The sequence below is a fragment of the Pan troglodytes genome, chromosome 2 (genome assembly GCF_028858775.2).
Source record: "Pan troglodytes isolate AG18354 chromosome 2, NHGRI_mPanTro3-v2.0_pri, whole genome shotgun sequence".
Taxonomy (NCBI): Eukaryota; Metazoa; Chordata; class Mammalia; order Primates; family Hominidae; genus Pan; species Pan troglodytes.
The window spans coordinates 117,004,969-117,025,460 of NC_086015.1; the positions used below are offsets into that span (position 1 = coordinate 117,004,969).

The 20,492-nt window shown below is 41.9% G+C and overlaps 1 protein-coding gene across 9 annotated transcripts in view; it reads right to left on the reverse strand.

The window, feature by feature from the left end:
* The window catches only part of USF3 (upstream transcription factor family member 3), a 41,003-nt gene extending 20,853 nt beyond the window's left edge, over positions 1-20,150 (reverse strand). For 2 of the 9 annotated variants that reach the window (XM_063807009.1, XM_016941669.4), the window contains exons 1-3: positions 19,853-20,150; positions 3,058-3,173; positions 606-670 (exon numbers count right to left, since the gene is read on the reverse strand). In XM_063807009.1, the coding sequence (XP_063663079.1) occupies positions 606-633 (28 nt within the window). In that variant the 5' untranslated portion in view covers positions 634-670; positions 3,058-3,173; positions 19,853-20,150. Of the gene's footprint in view, positions 1-605; positions 671-3,057; positions 3,174-17,732; positions 17,816-19,852 lie in introns of those variants that run through there. The other 7 variants (XM_063807010.1, XM_016941672.4, XM_054680904.2 and 4 more) reach the window with 4 other exon arrangements.
* Between the last annotated feature and the right edge of the window lie 342 nt (positions 20,151-20,492).

Consider the following 20,492-nt stretch of genomic DNA (forward strand, 5'->3'; position numbering starts at 1 on the left):
TACTATAGGCAAGTGAAAATGTCATTACAAACAAAACATTTAACATAGATTTGGTAATATATTAACTACTGACAGTCATTCTTGTTATACTGCTAGTAGAATAAGAACAGATAATTTTTTTTCTTTCTTTTTTTTTTTGAGATGGAGTCTCTGTCACCCAGGCTGGAGTGCAGCAGCATGATTTTGGCTCACTGCAACCTCTGCCTCCCAGGTTCAAGCAATTCTCCTGCCTCAGCCTCCCGAGTAGCTGGAACTACAAGTACATGCCACCATACCCAGCTAATTTTTGTATTTTTAGTAGAGACGGGGTTTCACCATGTTGGCCAGGCTGGTCTTGAACTCCTGACCTCAGATGATCCACCAGCCTCGGCCTCCCAAAGTCCTGGGATTACAGGCGTGAGCCACCACACCCGGCCAGGACAGATAATTTTTAACCATATACCTTTTTCAGTAAATCTGTATTTATCTACAAATATTTTTGGAGAGTAATAATTTCCTAGGTATCTAAATAAAAGTTCTCTAAGGACTACCTATGTAGCAAAATAGGAACTAATTCTGCTTCTTATCTGCCCAAAGCATATTATATTGGGGCTGTGGATACATACCTGTGCTGCTTTTTTGTAGGCGTCTCATTCTCTGTCATTTCTGGCATGGTTACAGTAATAGGAACCTACAGAAGGATAGAAAGACACACCAGAAAGCTTAGTCATTCTAGAATCTTACAAAAATTGGTCAATAGCAATTTGATTTGAATATTAAAATGCTAAAAAATAAAATTGACATTGAAAAGCATTGGATTAGGTGTTGCAGATAGAAAGAAGTATAAGAAAATAGCATAAAAGTACTATAATTAGCAAATGTAGAAAATGGTGAATATCAAATGTGAGGTATAGCCAGAAACTGCTTGAGAAAATTTGAGTAGAAAAAGATCACTGCAGGCTTGGAAATCAAGAAAAGCTTAAAGGGGACGTGAATTTGAGCAAGAGCTGGAAAGATAGGTAGAACATAGTTGAGCTGGGAGAGTATGCTATTTGTTCATGTGAAGTGTTATACAGAATTTAAACTAAAACAATGGTTCCCTACTCTGAACACAAAAAAAACAAATGTGACAAGAGCACAAACATGTAATATTCCATACATGAAAGCAAGCATTCATTCATTCACTCATTTGTTGGGCGTTAACTTCAAACTGCTAGAAGTCTCATATTATCATTTGACTGTCATTAAAATCTGGGTATGAAAATTCTATATATATTTCAATTATCAGGCTACTAAATAATACATGCACTATTGGAAAATATATACATATATGGAAAAGGCCAGAAAGCAAATACATTAATATATTAATCATAGTTAAGTAAGGATAGTGATATTTTGGTGATTTCATTCTCTTCTCTGACTTTCAAAAATTTCATAATGAAAGCTGTGATGCTTTTATATCCCAGAGATTGACAACTGTATTAGTCCGTTCTCATGCTGCTATAAAGAAATACATGAGACTGGGTAATTTTTAAAGGAAAGAGGTTTAATTGAGTCACAGCTCCACAGTGCTGGAGAATGCCTCTGGAAACTTACAATCATGGTGCTCTGTCACCTCTTGAACGTTTTGCTGCTTAGAAATTTCTTCCACCGGATAACCTAAATTATCTCTCTCAAGTTCAAAGTTCCACAGCTCTAGGGCAGGGCAAAATGCTTCCAGTCTCTTCGCTAGAGCATAGCAAGAGTCACCTTTGCTCTAGTCTCCAAGAAGTTCCTAATCTCCATCGGAGACCACCTCAGCCTGGACTTCATTGTCCACATCACTATCAGCATTTTGGTCAAAATCATTCAACAAGTCTCCAGGAAGTTCCAAACTTTCTCACAACTGCCTGTCTTCTTCTGAGCCCTCCAAGTCTCTACAAAGTTCCAAACTTTCCCACATTTTCCTGTCTTCTAATCTGAGCCCTCCAAACTGTTCCAACCTCTGCCTGTTACCCAGTTCCAAAGTTGCTTTCACATTTTCAGGTATCCTTATAGCAGTGCCCCACTCCCAGCACCAATTTACTGTGTTAGTCCATTGTCACGCTGCTATGAAGAAATGCTCAAGACTAGGTAATTTACAAAGGAAAGAAGTTTCACTGACTCACAGTTCTTCAGGGCTGGGGAGGCCTCAGGAAACTTACAATCATGGTGGAAGGGGAAGCAAACACATCCTTTACATGGCGGCGGGAAGGAGAAGTGGCGAGCAAAGTGAGGAAAGCCCCTTATAAAACCATCATCCCATGAGAACTCACTCACTATCACAAGAACAGCATGAGGGTAACGGCCCCCATGATTCAATTACCTCCCACTTGGGCCCCTCCCATGACACATGGGATTACAGGAACCATAATTCAAGATGAGATTTGGATGGCGACACAGCCAAACTATATCAACAACCTTTCAAAATGAGTCTACCAAGTTGGGATACCTGCTGTGGTACACTGGAGGAGGTGCAAGTGTGGTTTCCCATTTTTTTCTCCAAGAGAGAGAAAAAGTAGCAAGTATGAAGTCTGAAGTCAGAAAGCATGAGTTTAAAATCTGTTTCTGCCACTTGCTAGCTGTCAGGTCTTGGGCAAGTTACATGACCCTCAGAATCTCAGATGCTTCATCTACACCGTGAATCATAATAACAGTATTACATTATTGGATTGTTCCGAGCAGGGAATGAAATTTTGCGGGGACAGCACAAGACCACGTTACCTAGTAGTAATAAGGATTTAATAAATGTTAGCTTTAAATGTTAGTGAGATATTTCAGGTTAACTTTAGCCCTAGGGAGGAGGGAGAAGGGTCCTGGGAAATAAGTAGACATGAATGCAGGAAGGGGATGACAGAAAGCACTGACTGAAGCAGCCTGTCGAGAAATGTGTCATCAAGACCCATGTCCAGCAGCTTATTCCTATTCCACCTTTTTTCCCTACCATTTGTGAAGTACCTATCAGCCTAAAAGCAATGAGCTCACATTAGGTAAACATATGGTGATGGTGGGGAACATGTAATTAAATAAGTAAATGAATAATCCCTGTGACCTTCTCACCTAAGGGCTTGCAGAGTTTCTTCACTTTTGATTCCTGGCTTCCAATGCCTCCCGTTTCTGATCCAAATGTATCATCTTCTGCCAGAAGATGGTCTATGGGTTATGCTTTCTTCTTACTACACAAGAGAAAAATCAATGAATGTTTATAGTTGCTAGGTGTCCATTAGCACCGCGTAAGGCAAGGGCTGACAACCTAGGGCATGCAAGCAGATTTTTAGTGCCACGAAGGATGATCCTGAATTCTCCCCACACTTGAAAGCAAATCAATGCAGTTGCTCTCAAAAGTCACTTTCCTATTGGTTACCAATGCTCCACCCCCACAAAGATGGTAGTCTTACAGCCAATGGATGGTCCCCAAGAGGGGATTCTCTGTTTTCTCTTACGCATGCTCATTGTACCTTAGGTCCTCACTAGCTGCTGGTTACTCAAAGTCCTCCACTTGGGTCTTACCCTAACTTCTGTCCTCAATTCTAAAATTATCTTTCCTTCAATTTCCTACCTCCTACTTCTCTAAGAGTGCCTGAAAACTTACATAGGGACCTTCCCCTAAGGCACTAGGAAGACAGCCCTCAGACCTTTGCATTGCATGTGTTCTTTAAAAATGTAAATTTGGGGGCTTCATTCCAAACATGACAAATGAGAGGTCTGGGTAGGGCCCAGGAATTTGCACTTTCAACAACCTCCTTGGGTGATCTTCTCCCCTCCCCTCCCCTCCCCTCCCCTCCCTTACTCTCCCCCTCCTTCCCTTCCCTTCTCCCTCCCTTCCTCCCTCGCTCCCTTCCTTTCTCTCTTTCTTTTTTGTTTTTGGTTTTTTAGGTACAGAAAAAGTTTTAGAAACTTCAAGAGAGGGATCTGAATTTTAATAAGTGCCCCAGGTGATTCTGATAGGAAAAAGCTGGAAACACAGGCAGTTATCTTTAATTGGTGAAAGTTCAAGCATCTGACCAATACCCTAGTTCCAGCCTTTCCCCTGCAGCCCTTTTGAAAGTCTGCAGATAATTTCACATATAATTAAGGTACATAAAGTAAAAGTTCTAGTTGTCTAAACATCTAGAGTATTTTTTTTTCTGTGCTCAGTCCATAATAACCAATATCTAAAATCTTAAAGTCAATGACACTAAGGGTCTATCACATAAGTAAACATTCTCTGCACTCAGGTGAAAGCCAGGAATTTAACTGAAAGAGGAAGACAACTGTAAATCAAAATCATCCCGTTTACCAAATGCCATTATGAATATCCATCTCAATGTAAAATTATTTATAGATACAATTTTCATGCTACTAAAATTGCATTCCTGATGCTAAAAAAAAAAGAGCATCTATTGGAAAGGAACTATACAATATTTTCATAAATCCCTGTCCACTTAATAATTAGCTTATTAATAAAGAAATTACATTTTTAATATTTACATAACTACAAATATATGCCTTAAAATATTTAAAGTGTCATTAAAAATTTTTTTAATTTTTAAAAATGTTTTTAGAGACAGGATTTTGCTTTGTCATCCAGGCTGGTGTGCAGTGGTGTGATCACAGCTCACTGCAGCCTCAAACTCCTGGCTCTCAAACTCTGGTGATCCTCCCACCTCAGCCTCCTAAGCAGCTAGGAATACAGGCACACACCACTATTCCCAGCTAATTTTTTGTAGAGATGGGATCTCACTATGCTGTCCAGGCTGGTCTCTCTCTCTCTCTCTCTCTCTCTCTCTCTCTCTCTCTCTCTAACTCCTGGCCTCAAGCGATCCTCCCGCCTCAGTCTTCCAAAGTGCTTAGAGCCACTGCACCTGGCTCCATTAATATTTTGGCTCCATTAGTTTTTGAATGCCAAAGGATTACATTAGTAATCTCTGAATTATTATGCTTTTATGGAAGAACTATTCCTGAAGTTAGTCAAACCCAGTAGTTTTCAAGTGTGGTGCTCAGATCACCTGCATCAAAATCACATTTTTCAAAACCTTTTTCCTTGAGATAAACCTTACATATAATAAATTGCATAAATCTTACGTATAATATTCAATGGGTTTTGATGAATGCACACAACTGTATGACCCAACCCCATCGAGGTACAGAACATTATCAACAAAGAAAGTTCTTTTTTTTTTTTTTTTGAGACAGAGTCTCGCTGTGTCACCCAGCCTGGAGTGGCACAATCTCAGTTCACTGCAACCTCTGCCTCCTGGGTTCAAGCAATTCTTCTGCCTCAGCCTACCTAGTAGCTAGGATTACAGGCACCTGGCACCATACCCAGCTAATTTTTGTATTTTTAGTAGAGACGGGGTTTCACCATGTTGGCCAGGCTGGTCTTGAACTCTTGACCTTGTGATCCACCCGCCTCGGCCTCCCAAAGTCCTGGGATTACAGGCATGAGCCACCAGGGAAGCCCAGCTAAAAATGTTTTAAGACTTTGTCTAGGCACAGTGGCTCACACCTGTAATCCCATCACTTTGGTAGGCAGAAGTGGGAGGACTGCTTGAGCCTAGGAGTTCAAGACTAGCCTAGGCAAAATAGTGAGAGCCTATCTCTACAAAAAAATAGAAAAAATTATCCAGATAAGGTGGCATGTGCCTGTAGTCCCAACTACTGCAGAGACTGAGGTGGGAGAATCACTTGAGCCTGGAAAGTTGAGGTTGCAGTGAGCCATGATCGTGCCACTGCACTTCAGCTTGGGTGACAGAGTGAGACCCTGTCTTGCAAACAAAACAAAAAAACAAACAAACAAACAAAAAAACACCACTTGCTTTGTGGCCTAACATAGGATCTATCCTTGAGAATGATCCATCCATGTGCTGAGGAGAAAAATGTACATTCTGCAGCTGTTGGATGAAATATTCTGTAAATATCTCTTAAGTCCATTTGGTCAATAGTGCAAATAAGTCTAATGTTTGTTGATTTTCTGTCTGAATAATCTGTCCAATGCTGAAAGTGAAGTGTTGAAGTCTCCAACTATTATTGTATTGGGGTCTATCTCTCTTTGATATAGTAATATTTGCTTTATATATCTAGGTGCTCCTCTATTGGGTGCATATATATTTACAGTTGTTATATCCTCTTGCTGAAATGTTCCCTTTAAAATTATATAATGATGTTCTTTGTCTTTTTTTATAGTTTTTGTCTTGAAATCTATTTTATTTGATATAACTACTCTTGCTCTTATTTTGGTTTCCATTTGCATGCTATATCTTTTCCATCCCCTTATTTTCAGTCTATGTGTGTCTGTGCGTCTTCATAAGAGAAGTGTGTTTGTTGTAGGCAACAGATCATTGGGCTTTTTTTTTTTTCCTTTTTAATCCATTCAGCCACTCTATGTCTTTGGATTGGAGCATTTAGCTCATTTACATTCAATATTATTATTGATAGGTAAAAACTTACTCCTGCCATTTTGTTATTTGTTTTCTGGTTGTTTTATGGTCTTCTCTTCCTTCTCATGTCAGTGTTTTTCTCTGGTGGTATGTTTTAATTTCTTGCTTTATACATGTTGCGTATTTATTGTATTTTTCTGACCTGAGGTTACCATGAGGCTTGCAAATAACACCTTATAACCCATTATTTTAAACTAATGACAATCTAACTCTGATTGTAAAAACAAACAAGCCAAGAGAAAACTGATAAAAACTCTAGTTTTTATCTGTAAAAACTATTATCTAGCTTTTATCTGTAAAAACTATTATCTAGCTTTTATCTGTAAAAACTATTATCTAGCTTTTATCTGTAAAAACTATTATCTAGCTTTTATCTGTAAAAACTATTATCTAGCTTTTATCTGTAAAAACTATTATCTAGTTTTTAAAACTATAGTTTACTTCATGAACATAAGAGTAAACAGAAAATCTCAATCATTTTTTTACATCAAATACAAAACTCTACACTTAAATTTTATCCCCTGCTTTTTTTTTTTTTTTTTTTTGAGATGGAGTCTCGCTCTGTCGCCAGGCTGGAGTACAGTGGTGCAATCTCAGCTCACTGCAACCTCCACCTCCCAGATTCAAGCAATTCTCCTGCTTCAGCCGCCCAAGTAGCCGGGACTACAGGCACGCACCACCATGCCCAGCTGATTTTTATATTTTTAGTAGAGATGAGGTTTCACCATGTTGGCCAGGATGGTCTTGATCTCTTGACCTCGTGATTTGCCCACCTTGGCCTCCCAAAGTGCTGTGATTAAAGGCGTGAGCCACCGTGCCCAGCCCATCCCCTGCTTTTTAACCTTCTGATGTTTCTACTTATATCTTATTACACTGTCTTAAAATGTTGTAGTTATTATTTTTGATAGATTTGTCTTTTAGTCTTCCTATTCAAGACATGAGTATCTTATACACTAGAATTACAGTGTTAAAATATTCTGTATTTGTCTATGTATTTACTGTTACCACGTACCTTCAGACAATTTTTTATTACTTGTTAACATCTTTTTCTTTCAAGTTGAAGAACTCCCTTCAGCATTTCTGTAGGACAGGTCTGGTGTTGACAAAATCCCTCATCTTTTGTTTGTCTGGGAAAGTCTTTTTTTCCTCTTGATATTTGAAGTGTATTTACACTGGATATAATATTCTAGGATAAAAGTCTTTTTCTTTCAGCATTTTAAATATGTCATCTGACTCTCTCCTGGTCTGTAAGGTTTCCACTGAGAAATCTGCGGCCAAACATATTGGAAATGCTTTATATGTCATTTTTTTTCCTTTTCCTTGCTGCTTTTAGGATCCTTTTTTATCCTTGACCTTTGGGAGTGTGATTATTACATGTCTTGAGATAGTCTTCTTTGAGTTAATTTTTCTTGGTGGTCTATAACCTCCTTGGACTTGAATACTGATATCTTTCTCTAGGTTTGGAAAGTTCTCCAATATTATCTCTTTGAATAAACTTTCTACCTCAATCTCTCTCTCCACTTCCTCTTTAAGACCAATAACTCTTAGATTTCCCCTTTTGAAGCTATTTTCTAAATCCTGTGGGCATGCTTCATATTTTTTTTCTTTTGCCTCCTCTGAGTATTTTCATATAGCCTGTCTTCAAGCTCGTTCATTCTTTCTTCTCCTTGATCCATTCTACTGTTGAGAGACTGATGCATTCTTTAGTTTGTCTATTGAATTTTTCAGCTCCAGAATTTCTGCTTGATTCTTTTTAATTATTTTAATCTCTTCATTAAATTTATAGATAGGATTCTGAATTTTTTCTCTGTGTTATCTTGGATTTTGTTAAGCTTCCTCAAAACAGCTATTTTGAATTCTCTGTCTCAAAAGTCACATATCTCTGCCACTCTGGAATTGGTCACTGGTGTCTTATTTAGTTCATTCAGTGAGGTCATGTTTTCCTGGATGGCCTTGATGCTTGTGGATGTTTGTCAATGTCTGTGCACCGAAAAGTTAGGAATTTATTCCAGTTTGTTTTGTCTGGCTTGTTTGTACCCATCCTTCTTGAGAAGGCTTTCTAAGTATTCAACAAGAATTAAGTGTTGTAATCTAAGTCTTTGGTCACTGCAACCATATGTGCATTAGGGGGCACTCCCAAGTCCAGTAATGCTGTGTCTTTTGCAGAGGTACCACTTTAGCGGTCTTGAGTAAGATCCAGAATTCCCTAATGTATCAAGCAGAGTCTCTTGTTCTCTTCCCTTATTATCCCCCAAGCAAATGGAGTCTCTTTCTTCATGCTGAGCTGCCTGGAGTTGGGGGTGGAGTCATGCAATGCTCCTTTGGATAAACCCACTGAGACTGCTGGGACACACCTGAAGCCAGCACAGTATTGGGTTTCGCCCAAGGCCTGTGGCAACTATCTCCTGACTATCACTGATGTTTATTCAAGCCCAGGGGCTCTTTAGTCAGCAGATGATGAATCCTGCCAGGACTGGGTCTCTCCCTTCAGGGTCGTGGGTTCCATTCTGGCCCAGTGGGGGGTCTAGAAATGCACTCCAGGAGCCAAAGCCTGGAATCTTTAGGAGTCTACTTGGTGCTTTATTTTATTGTGGCTGAGCTGGTACCTGAGTTATAAAACAAAGTCCTCTTTATTCTTCCCTCTCCTTTTCTCAAGCAGGAGTCTCTCCTGATGGCCACCACAGATGAGAATTGTGCTGGGTCACACCTGAAATGAGCACAGTTTTCGTTCTTGCCCAGGGCCCATGGCAACTACTGCCTGGCTACTGCTGATGTTTATTCGAAACCCAACGGCTCTTTGGTCAGCAGGTGGTGAATTCTGCTAGGAGTGTACCCTTCTCTTTAGGGCAGTGGGTTCCCTTCTGGCCCAGGGTGGGTCTAGAAATGTCATCCAGAAGCTATGGTCTAGAATGGGGGCTTTATTTTACTGTAGCTGAGCTGGGATCCAAGTTGCAAGAAAAAAAATCCTCTTTACTTTTCCCTCTTCTCCTGGAGCTGCAAGCTGTGATGTCTGGAGTTGGAGGAGTGGTGATGCAAGCACTCCTTTGGCCACTCCAGCTAGTATTTCACTAGGTCGTGTGCACCCCAAGTCCAGTGGCTCCAAGCCCAGTGCAGCACTAGGACTTGCACAGGAATTGCAGGCCTTGTGGCCTTTCAAGTTCATTTAGAACTCCAGAGCACTTTAGCCCTCAGTGGTGGGGCTAGCTGGAACTCATGTTCCAACTGATAGGATGGAAGATTCCCCTCTGGCAAGGGCTGGTCTAAATGCTCCCTCTGTGGGCATCAGCTGAATTCTGCCCTGTGTTGCTTTCCACTGTGACAGAGCAGCACTGAATTCCAATGCAAAGTTGCACAATCACTTTGCTCTCCGTCCCCCAAGCACAGAGATTCTCTCTGCATGGCTGGGGAAGAGGGGAAGGGTGGTGTAGGCAATTCAAGGATGTCTTTCCTACCATCTTCAGTGTCTCCTTCCTTGATATGATGCTAAAACTAGGTACTGTGATCACTCACCTGATTTTGTTTTCTTTGTACAGACAGGGTCTCACTATGTTGAGCAAACTGGTCTCAAACTCCTGGCCTCAAGCAATCCTCCACTTCCACCTCCCAACATGCCAGTATTACAGGTGTAAGGCACTGTGCCTGGCCACCTGATATTTGGTTCTTATGTGGATAGTAGTTCTGCAGCATGGGGGCAATTGCTGGAGGGTTCTATTCAGCCATCTTGCTCTGCCTCATCCCCTCCTCAGTGCTTGTGATCTATACATGACATCTTTCCCAGCTTCTCAACAATAATCACAGTAATTCTTATTTTCCTACTTTCTTATTCTTTTTATTTGCTACTTAACTGGATTTTTTTCATTATACAAATGAAATATGCTTGTATTTATCTACTCAGATCATACCGAAGAAGTTGTGAAAAGAAGTACTCTTTTCCTCAAATTTCCTGTTAACACTATTCAAGTATTCATTTCTATATTACTATTTTCCCCTTTTTGTTCTTTATATTTTGGAAGTGAATACTAAGTCTAGCCCACACTCAAAGCGAGGAGAGTTAATCTCTACCTCTTGGAAAAAGGATTATGTATTTAGAATTATTCTGCAAGGAATATTTGTCACTTCTCCCCTATTTATTTATTCAGTAATTTACTTATATCAGTATGGACTCATGGAGATTTATTTTATTCTTCAGATCACAATTCAATGCTAGAGTTAATATGTTGTTCAAATTGTCCACACATTGGCCATTGGGTGCTCTTTTGGATTAGCTGTTGTGCCCTTTACACACACAGTCACACACACACATATACACACACGTGTGCACACACACACACACACACCCTTTCTAGTACTTCCTTACTTTTTGGTACTACAAGATACTCCAGGCTCATCTTGTGTTTCCCCTGCCCCACTCTTAGAATCAGCTTTCCATCCAAGGAATTTTTCTCCCTTTCATTGGAGAATGGAATTTAGAAACCAAGATCCAGGTGCTGCCTGTCCTCATTGCTACTGGGGTGTCACTGCTTCCAGGCCTTCTCAGCAGACAGAGCTATTAAATAAATCTATGTCTATTAACCCATGTATAGACACAGATCTACATCTGCCTCTGTATCTATCTGTATTTATATTAAAATAAGCATGAGTTCATACTTACATCTCTGATTCTAATCTAGCACCACAGGGCTCAGTATAGTCTTCCCCCCTGCTTATTTGTAATATCTTTCTGACAGTGAGAAATCTGGCTCCCAATGTCTACAATTACTTTTACTAATTTCCTCAACTCTAATAACCATATAAATTGGTTCCAGAATGCTAACTCCACTCCTCATAGTTCTTTTAAGGATCAACTGACATCATACACATCCAAGGTCCTTTAAGGCAGGAACAACTTTGTCCTTTTATCCCAAGGGCTTAGCACAATACATGCACAATGTGTAACTCAAATGCTTATTGAATGAACAATGGTCTTCTGAAACTAGTATAGCTAAATTTATACAAATGTAAAATATTATTATAATCATTAACAAGCTTGCTTTGTAGTATAACTGTAAAACTGATTCCAGGGTCAGCTAATTCAAAGTTTAACTCCTTGGTCTTATGCTAGTCCCTTGATATATGATCACCTACCAGTAATGTTTTCTCCTCTGTTACTGAATGGCCCTGAGTGCCATCTGCAGGGAAGACCCCCACTTTTTTTTTTTTTTGAGACGGGGTCTCACCCTGTTGCCCAAGCTGGAGTGCAATGGCACGATCTTGGCTCTATGCAACCTCCACCTCCTGGGTTAAAGTGATTCTCCTACCTCAGCCTCCCTAGTAGCTGGGATTACAGGCACTCGCCACCACGCCCGGCTAATTTTTTGTATCTTTAGTAGAGATGGGGTTTCCCCATGTTGGCCAGACTGGTCTCGAACTCCTGACCTCGTGATCCCCCCACCTTGGCCTCCCTAAGTGCTGGGATTATAGGCATGAGCCACTGCACCTGGCCAGAAGGCCCATTTTGAATTCACACTTAGCAAACCTAGTCTGTCTCTCATCAATTACTCCTAGAGCAGTGGTTCTGAAAACTGAATACTCATCAGAATTACCAGAATTCGTTTCCAGAGATTGGTTCAGTATATAGGATGTAGTGTTCTTGAGGGCAGGTATTTGAGTGTGTTTCATTCACCGACGTACTCTAAGTGCCTAGAATCATGCTAGGCACATGGTGGGTAATCAACAAGTATTTGTTGAATGAAGGAATGAGCGACTGAGGTGGTGTGCAAGAATTTTTCAAAACTCCTGAAATGATTCCAAAGCACAGCCACTGCGGTCATTAATACAGATGCTGGCTGAGTGCAGTGGCTCACGCCTGTAACCCCAGGACTTTGGGAGGCTGAGGCGGGTGGATCACGAGGTCAGGAGATTGAGACCATCCTGGTTAACATGGTGAAACCCCGTCTCTACTGAAAATTAGCTGGGCGTGGTGGCGGGAGCCTGTAGTCCCAGCTACTCGGGAGGCTGAGGCAGGAGAATGGTGTGAACCTGGGAGGCGGAGCTTGCAGTGAGCCGAGATCATGCCACTGCACTCAAGCCTGGGCAACAGAGGGAGACTCCGTCTCAAACAAACAAACAAACAAACAAAAACAGATGCTGTCAAGCCCCCATGTACCCTTCACCTCACATCAATGAATGAAATTGTACAGTAAATAGGAATAGCCTTTGATGTCAGACTTGGGATCACATCTCAAAGCTGGCAGGTACTGGCTATCTGGTTTTGAAATAAGTACCCTTTAGAGTCTCAGCATCCTCACATTTAAAACTGGGAGAGTCTCACCAACTCCTCAGAGGACTGTTACAAGTTTACATGATGATACATTTTACCGATCTAGCAAAGTGCCTGGTACATAGCAGGTGCTCAACACATGTTAGTTGACTTTCTTCCATTTCCCCCTTAATTTACTGAGAAGATAGAAGTCAAGTCATCTGGTCCAAGTTCCTTAACTGGATTCTACATTTACCGTAAATCCTATAAATCTATAAATCTATCCTTTCAGGCCTCCAGGACTTCTTAAAGTTAATTATTTGATCTGAGAAAAGGGAAACTATATTTGATTCTTTCCACTTTAGCACTATTTTCTCTCTTAACCAGCTCTCCTTCCAAAATGCAAGGATTTTCCTCATGTTAAACAAGAATTTACTGCCTTTTCTGCCTACAAGTCTATTTCTCCCCTCATGTTCCTGTGAAACTTCTCACCTCTCCAACTTGGCCAATCTCTCCTAAACCTTCTGGCTGCTCCAGCCAACCAAAGCTGCTTCCTTGGAGGTCAGGGGCTATTTTTCACCAATCATAGGTCATTTTCCTCTTGGCAGGATTTGAGGCTGCTGATCTCTCTCTTTCTTGAAATTCTCTCTCCTAGGTTGTCTTTCTCCTCTCCAATTATGCATCCTCTTTCTCTAACATGAACACTTTTCTTTCTCCTTTGAGTTCCAAGGCCCAACAATCTCTTCTCTTTTTCAGGTTTGCTTTTTCCCTACAAAGGTTTAAACTGCTTCTGTGCAAAAGCTTTTATGCTTTTGTAAGAAAGCTACCTTTCAACTCTGACTTTGCCCCTAATCTTTGGTTAGGCAAAGCTCTCTTCAGAACACTGCGTTTTGAACAAATTAACAAGTCTGTTTGGAATGTGTTAAATTCCCTTTTCTCTTAAGAGATCTATTTCCAAGTTCTCCATTTTATCAATGACACCAAAAGTTTAACATGGATCTAGACCCAAAAATAATCTTCATATCTTCTCACCAAATTCTATCAATTATTTTCATAATGTTCATCTCTTCCCCTTTGTATGACCACCTTAGATTAGGCCCCATTTTACACGTCTGGCCTTAAGCAGTCTTTGTTATTGCCCTCAGCCTTTCTCCCATTTGATGGATTTTATACCCCAATGTCTCATCAGTCTTTTCAGTTCACCATATTTACCATGTCCTCTCCTGCTGCAGACTCTACAGTACTATTTCCCACAATCTACGGCATCATATCCAAACTCCAGGTCTTGGCATTCATGACTGTACCTTCTTCACTGGCAGGTCTCACCTACCCCCTTCCACCTAGTACAACACACATAAAAGCAGGTTTTCTAGCTAATTATGCCATCTACCCTTCCCTCCTCTTCAATTCAGACAGGTTTATCCCTGTGCGCCTTATCAGCTACTTCACTTTGTGCTAAATTCATGCTATTTTCCCACTGAAATGACCTTTCCACTTTGCTCTGTTTATCCAAATCCTACCAACCCTTTAAAGTCCGGGGCAAGTCTATCCTCCTATATAAAATCTTCCCTAATATTTCTAGCAAAACTAAACCCTCTACCTATACTCTGGACTCTATCACTCTCGCTACTTAGTAAACTTCTTACATAATGTCCCTTTTCTCTCATATATTATTAATCCCTCCTTCTCTCTTAGTGCCTTTCCATTAAAAATATCCTTATTCAGGGCCAGGCACGGTGGCTCACACCTGTAATCCCAGCACTTTGAGAGGCCAAGGGAGGTGGATCACTTGAGCTCAGGAGTTTGAGACCAGCCTGGGAAACAAGGCAAAACCCCATCTCTACCAAAAATACAAAAAATTAGCCAGGTGTGGTGCTGCAAACCTGTAATCCCAGCTAATCAGGAGCCTGAGGTAGGAGGATGGCTTGAGCCCAGGAGGCAAACGTTCCAGTGAGCCAAGATCGCACCACTGCACTCCAGCCTGGGAGACAGAGTGAGATCCCATCTCAACAAAAATAAAAATAAATCCTTATTCAACTTTTTCCATGTAAAAACCTAAAATGATTTTTCTCCTGATCTTGCAGCTCCCTACAGGTGTCCCCATTCTTCCTCCCAACCACCAGCCTTCTTGAACAAGTTGTTTACACTTACTACCCCCTCTTCCTCACTTCCTATTCACTCTTCAACCAGCTGTTACCTGACTTTTATTCCTAAAACTGCTTAAACCAAGCTCAACAAAAGACTTCCACACTGCCAAATCCGATGAACTTTGTAATAAATCTGTTGTTTTGGCCTTCTGACAATAATATTCTGCCTTTCCTTCGGAGATCTTCTCTGTCCCATTCCTGAAATCTGATAGGACCATCAAACACGGGCTCACCTCTGGGGTGGGCATGGGGCTAACTAATAAGACTCCCTGCACAAGGAGAATATCTTGCTGAGGCTGAGTTAGCCCCATGGATCCTTGTGATCCTGGGAGCTTCTGTTTTCCTGGCCTTCCCAAGGCTTCATTATTCTATCTCCCTTTCTTTCTGTGAGTTTATCCAGTATCCATTTGCTGCTTAGCCAAATTCAATCTCTATTGTTTATAACCAAAGAGAAATTGGTCCCTCAAATGACACAGAGGTAGACAGTGGTGACACCACAATTTCTTCTCCTTATCTCCTTCTCTTTGGTTTCTGCTGTTTAAGGAATTCCTGAGAACTCTTCATTATCCTCTTTAAAGATTTCTCTGACCCCTAGAGCAGCGGTCCCAGCCTTTTTGGCACCAGGGACTGGTTTCGTGGAAGACAATTTTTCCATGGACAGGGAGTGGAGCAGATGGTTTCAGGATGAAACTGTTCCATCTATCTCAGGCATTAGATGATCATAAGGAACATGCAACCTAGATCCCTTGCATGTGTGGTTCAGAATAGGGCTCGCACTCCTATGATAATCTAATGCTGCCGCTGATCTGACAGGAGGGTAGCTCATCTCCTGCTGTGCGGCCTGGTTCCTAACAGGCCACTTGGGGACCCCCCCTGCCTTAGAGGTTAGACTAAATACCCTTCTTCATACTCCCAAACATCCTAATACTCCACAATGTCTTAACATGAAGTACAATCTATATACTTACTAGTTTTCACCACCAGACTATAATAAATGGTAGAAACTTATTACTCCATTACTGAGTGCTAATTATTGAGAATACAAATATGAAAAAAATTCATATTATTCATATTACTGAGAATACAAACATGAAAAAAAATTTCATGTTTGTATCCTCAACAATTAGCACTCAGTAACTGAGTAATAAATGTCTGCTGAAAGAATATCTGGTCTTTCCTTTTTTTTGTATTAATCATTATATCATAGATTTTACATACTTATGTTTAATTTAGAATCTAATGAATACTCCATTGAGTTCCTTAAACAATCCTAATAAGTCTAAAAAGTTCTTATGAGCTGAGTCCACCATTTACTATTTCTGTATTCTCTTCAGTACCTAACAGTGTTGGGCACATGGTAAATACTCAATAAATACTTGGTGAACTGAATTAAAAACACAGTATTAGCACACTAATAGAAACAACTTATCATGTCCTACTGATCTAATTAAAAGATCTGGCCTTCTGAAGTAGTGCAATTGTCCCCATATGGAAATTTTAATGAGAAAAAGAAAAATTATCCAATTGGACAGTTAACCACGTTTCTCTTAGCAAGAGTTCCACAAATATTTTATGAATAATAAGTGTATACCTTTACAGCACAGAGTAAAAGACTCAGGACACATATATGCCTGTGCATACTGGAAGGAAGATTACATATTTAAGGGGTCTGTCACAACTACAATCACTTAGATTCTACTAACCTTTAACAAATCTATAATAGGAGTATAGGACATAAAAATATTTAATAGCAAAATCAATTAATGCCAAATCAACTTACGTTCAAGATGTATATGGCTATCTTTTTATAATATATAACATGGCAGTCATTTACTCATTTAAGAACATTTATTAACTGCCTAGTAATCACAAATGCAATGTTAGGTCCCAAAAATACAAAGATAAAAAGAACACAGTTCCTATGTTAGTGGAGTTCTATTTCTGCCATGTTGCAATGGTATTCAAGAATATGTGAATGGTACCCCCTGGAGTTGCTCAACATGGAGGCCCTGGTTAGTAGTATGGTGGGGAAGGCATATAAACACATACTTATGGCAGTGTGCTAAGTGCTAGCACAGAAACAAGTACAACTGTTACGGGGCCACGGAAGATAAATAATCTACTAACGAAATTAAGAGAAGATATGAAAAAAACGGATGTCTATACAGGAATTCAATGCCAGTTAAGGTAAGATGAAGCTACTAACGTACCTAAGATGAAATCAAACCTAAAACTATGGTTGCAGGAAGAGTCAGAAGGGTTCCAAACCAAACCAATCCAACTTAAAGAAAACCACTGTGAAAGAGATGAAAAATAAAATATTCCTTATCATAACATTTGAGAACAATGAAACACATACACATAGAACTTAAACTGCCACATACTGTAAGCCTAAAGAGAATCTTTTAACCATGTAGCACAGAAGTTCAAAGGGGGTCGATCACTAAGAACTAGAGTAAGCTATCCAGAAAACTTTCATAAAAGTGTAATTAGAACTATTATTGGTGGTAGGGAGGAATAGAGGAAAGGTGTCCATATCCTGAGAAAGGTCAACGTCAACGTCTGTAGCAAAAGCAGTGGGGGGAAAGTTGGACACATGAGTGAGGCCTGATTTAGAAAAGCCCAGAACACAAGCTTAGCTTTTGGACGTAGTCTCATGGGAGTTCTCAGCCAGGGCTACTGAACGGAATCACCTGGAGAGCTTTAAAAAATATGCCCATGGCAGAGCTTTACTCCAGATCAAAAATAAGAGAGTTTCTGGGGGAAGTGGCCTGGGCATTAAAACTTAAAGACACACAAGGTGATGCTCATGTACAGTCTGGATTGAGAACTACTGGACTAGAGAACAGAGAGGTAAAGCATGACAGATATGATTAAGGCTCAAGCTTGATTTAAGACCCTGTTTATAAGCAACAAATTTGAGCTGATTACCTGTTGAAGCTTATCTTCTAACCTGAGTTAAAAATTCTCAGTTTTCTTAGTGTTTCTTTTCCCTTGTTGACAAGGCTAAGCTCTGAAAATAGGAAAAGTACCCATCAATTTCTCATACATGACTGGTTCATTGAGTGTAAGTAAGGTCTACAACCTTAGAATTTTACTTCCACAATGTTCCATAGACGACTAACCTAGAAGATAAGTACTTCAATTCTAAGCTGCTCTTACATCCCTGCAATGCACTCCTTTTATATCAGCGAATGTTCTAGGCTGCATCCAGATTTTGCAAAACTCCTAAATACAGGGAGATCCCAATACCTATGTACACCTAAGTCTTTTAGCTTAGACCAGGAGTGTCCAATCTTTTGACCTCCCTGGGGCACACAGGAAGAAGAAATGTCTTGGGCCACCCATCAAATACACTAACGATAGCTGATGAGCTTAAATAAATAAGTAAATAAATATCACACACAAAAATCTCATAATGTTTTAAAAAGTTTACAAATTTGAGGCCGGGCGCAGCGGCTCATGCCTGTAATCCCAGCACTTTCGGAAACAGAGGCAGGCGGATCACCTGAGGTCAGGAGTGCAAGACCAGCCTGGCCAACATGGAGAAACCCTGTCTCTACTTAAAGAAATAAAAATTAGCTGGGCTGGTGGCATGCACCTGTAATCCCAGCTACTCAGGAGGCTGATGCAGGAAAATTGCTTGAACCCAGGAGGCGGAGGTTGCAGTGAACTGAGATAACACCACTGCATTCCAGCCTGGGCGACAGAGTGAGATTCTGTCTCAAAAAAAATAAAACAAAGTTTACGAATTTGTTTTCTTGTCTTGGGCCGCATTAAAAGCCGTCCTTGGACGGGGGTTGGAAAAGCTTGGCTTAGGCTAAAGCAAAACTGCTTTAGGATTAAGCATTCATTCTTGCATGGATACATTACACTACTTCTGCTTTCAGAAGTGCAATTACAATGTATTTTACTTCTTTTGTAACAAATACTTTGAGTACTTAAAGAGAAACAACACATGTATCCCAAACAGCAACTCTGTACTATGTTAAACAAGAGTCCTATGGGAGAGAAAAAAGTCATCAAGGTGAATGGAGAGTAGGACAGCCTGTTGATCCTTCAAAAGGTAGGTTTCCCTGTTTGGTTTTCTTTACAAAAGAGCAAACCTGGGAATATGTTTCAGGATCCATGTAACTCACCGTAAGATTTATTCAAGAAATCTGTACGTTGTTTATAGGTAAGGAAATGTCTTCTTTGCCTACACAGTTGGCCACGACTGTCTTGTTTTGTGTGGTGTTAGGTTACTGTATCTACTTGATGGTAAAAATGTTACGAGAACGGAAGTTGAAATTCTGCACTTTGGTTTATGCAGTCTCTTATTTCCAGATAAAGTTAATAAACGCGAAGGACCATATCCCAATGTAACGAGGAGGGTTGGGAGGACAAGCTTCAAGAACGAGTGGGGTGAATTCAACTATCAAAATTGTAAACACGAACAAGAGTCCAGGAATCTTATATTTCATCCGGATACATGAAAGTAGATTTGAAGAGTTGGTCATTCACTTGCACTGCTTCTACTCAGAAAGCAAAAGAATGGCTTCTAAAAAGAAAACACAAGCCTAACACTTCGACAGAGGGGTGAGAGGGAAAAAGCAAGCCACATGAGTCTGACGAACGGGTACGAAAGAAATTCAGAGGGCAAGGAAAGAAGGGGAATGAAGAAGACAGGAAAAGGTGAAGGAGGCGGGCAAAGGCCATCTGGTGTGAACCTGGCTGCCTAGCTCTTTATGCACCCAGGGCAGCGTGAGGCCCCTCTCGCCCCGCGCGCATCTAGGAGCTGGGACGCAGTGCGGGCCCCCCACGGGCCTGGCAGCCGGGGACGCAGGGCGGGCGGGAGATGAGGGGTGCGCACGCCGCGGGCGCTGGCACCCCACCAGGTGCCGCACGCAAGGGTCCACAGGAAGGAGGCGCACTTAGCGCAGCCCTGGCCTCCGGGAGCAGGAAAGGGGTGGGTGGAGCTGAGCCCGGGGCCGCCCCCCGGAGCCGCCCCCGCAGCCCTGGCCCCCGCCCCCCGCCCCGGCTGTCAGCGGCCCCCTCCCGCAGTCACTTACCCGCCGGCTGCGCGGTCTCGGCCGCGGTGGCGGCGGCGACGGCGGCGACCCCCGCCTGGGTCATGATCCCAGGAGGGGAAGGCAGGAGTGTCTGACCGTCTGGGCGAATCTCTCCGTCCGCGGCCACCGCCTGCTCCTCCGGGGCTGGGGGAGCGCGGGCCCAGGCCCTCCTCTCCCCCCGCCCCCGCTGCCTCTTTTTGCGGCCACCGCAGCCGCTGCGAGCCCGAGCCCTCAAGGCCGGAGACCCGGCGGCAGCGCGGCCTCAACTTTCCCAGCCCCCCTCCCCCCGCCCCTCCCCGCCCCTCCCGCGGCCGCAGCTCAGCAAGCGAACAGCCTACCCTGGGCGCGCCGCGTTCCCGCCTCTTCACTCAACTCGCCAATCAGGCTGCGGGAACGCTGCCGTGGTAGCCAATAAGAAGACAGAATGCCGTTGCACTACGCTAGAGGGCGGGAGGAGGCGGAGAGGAAACCAAGGAGTGAACGGGGATCGGGCGGCCCAATGAGGAGGGCCGGGGGGCGGAGGTGTGCAAGTTGGGTTGAAGAAACAGGAAATATTCTTAAAGGTAGAGTGACGGACAGGAAGGAAAGCCAGTAGGTGAATGGGAAAGAGGTGGGCCTGGTTCCTTAAAGGGGACGCCTT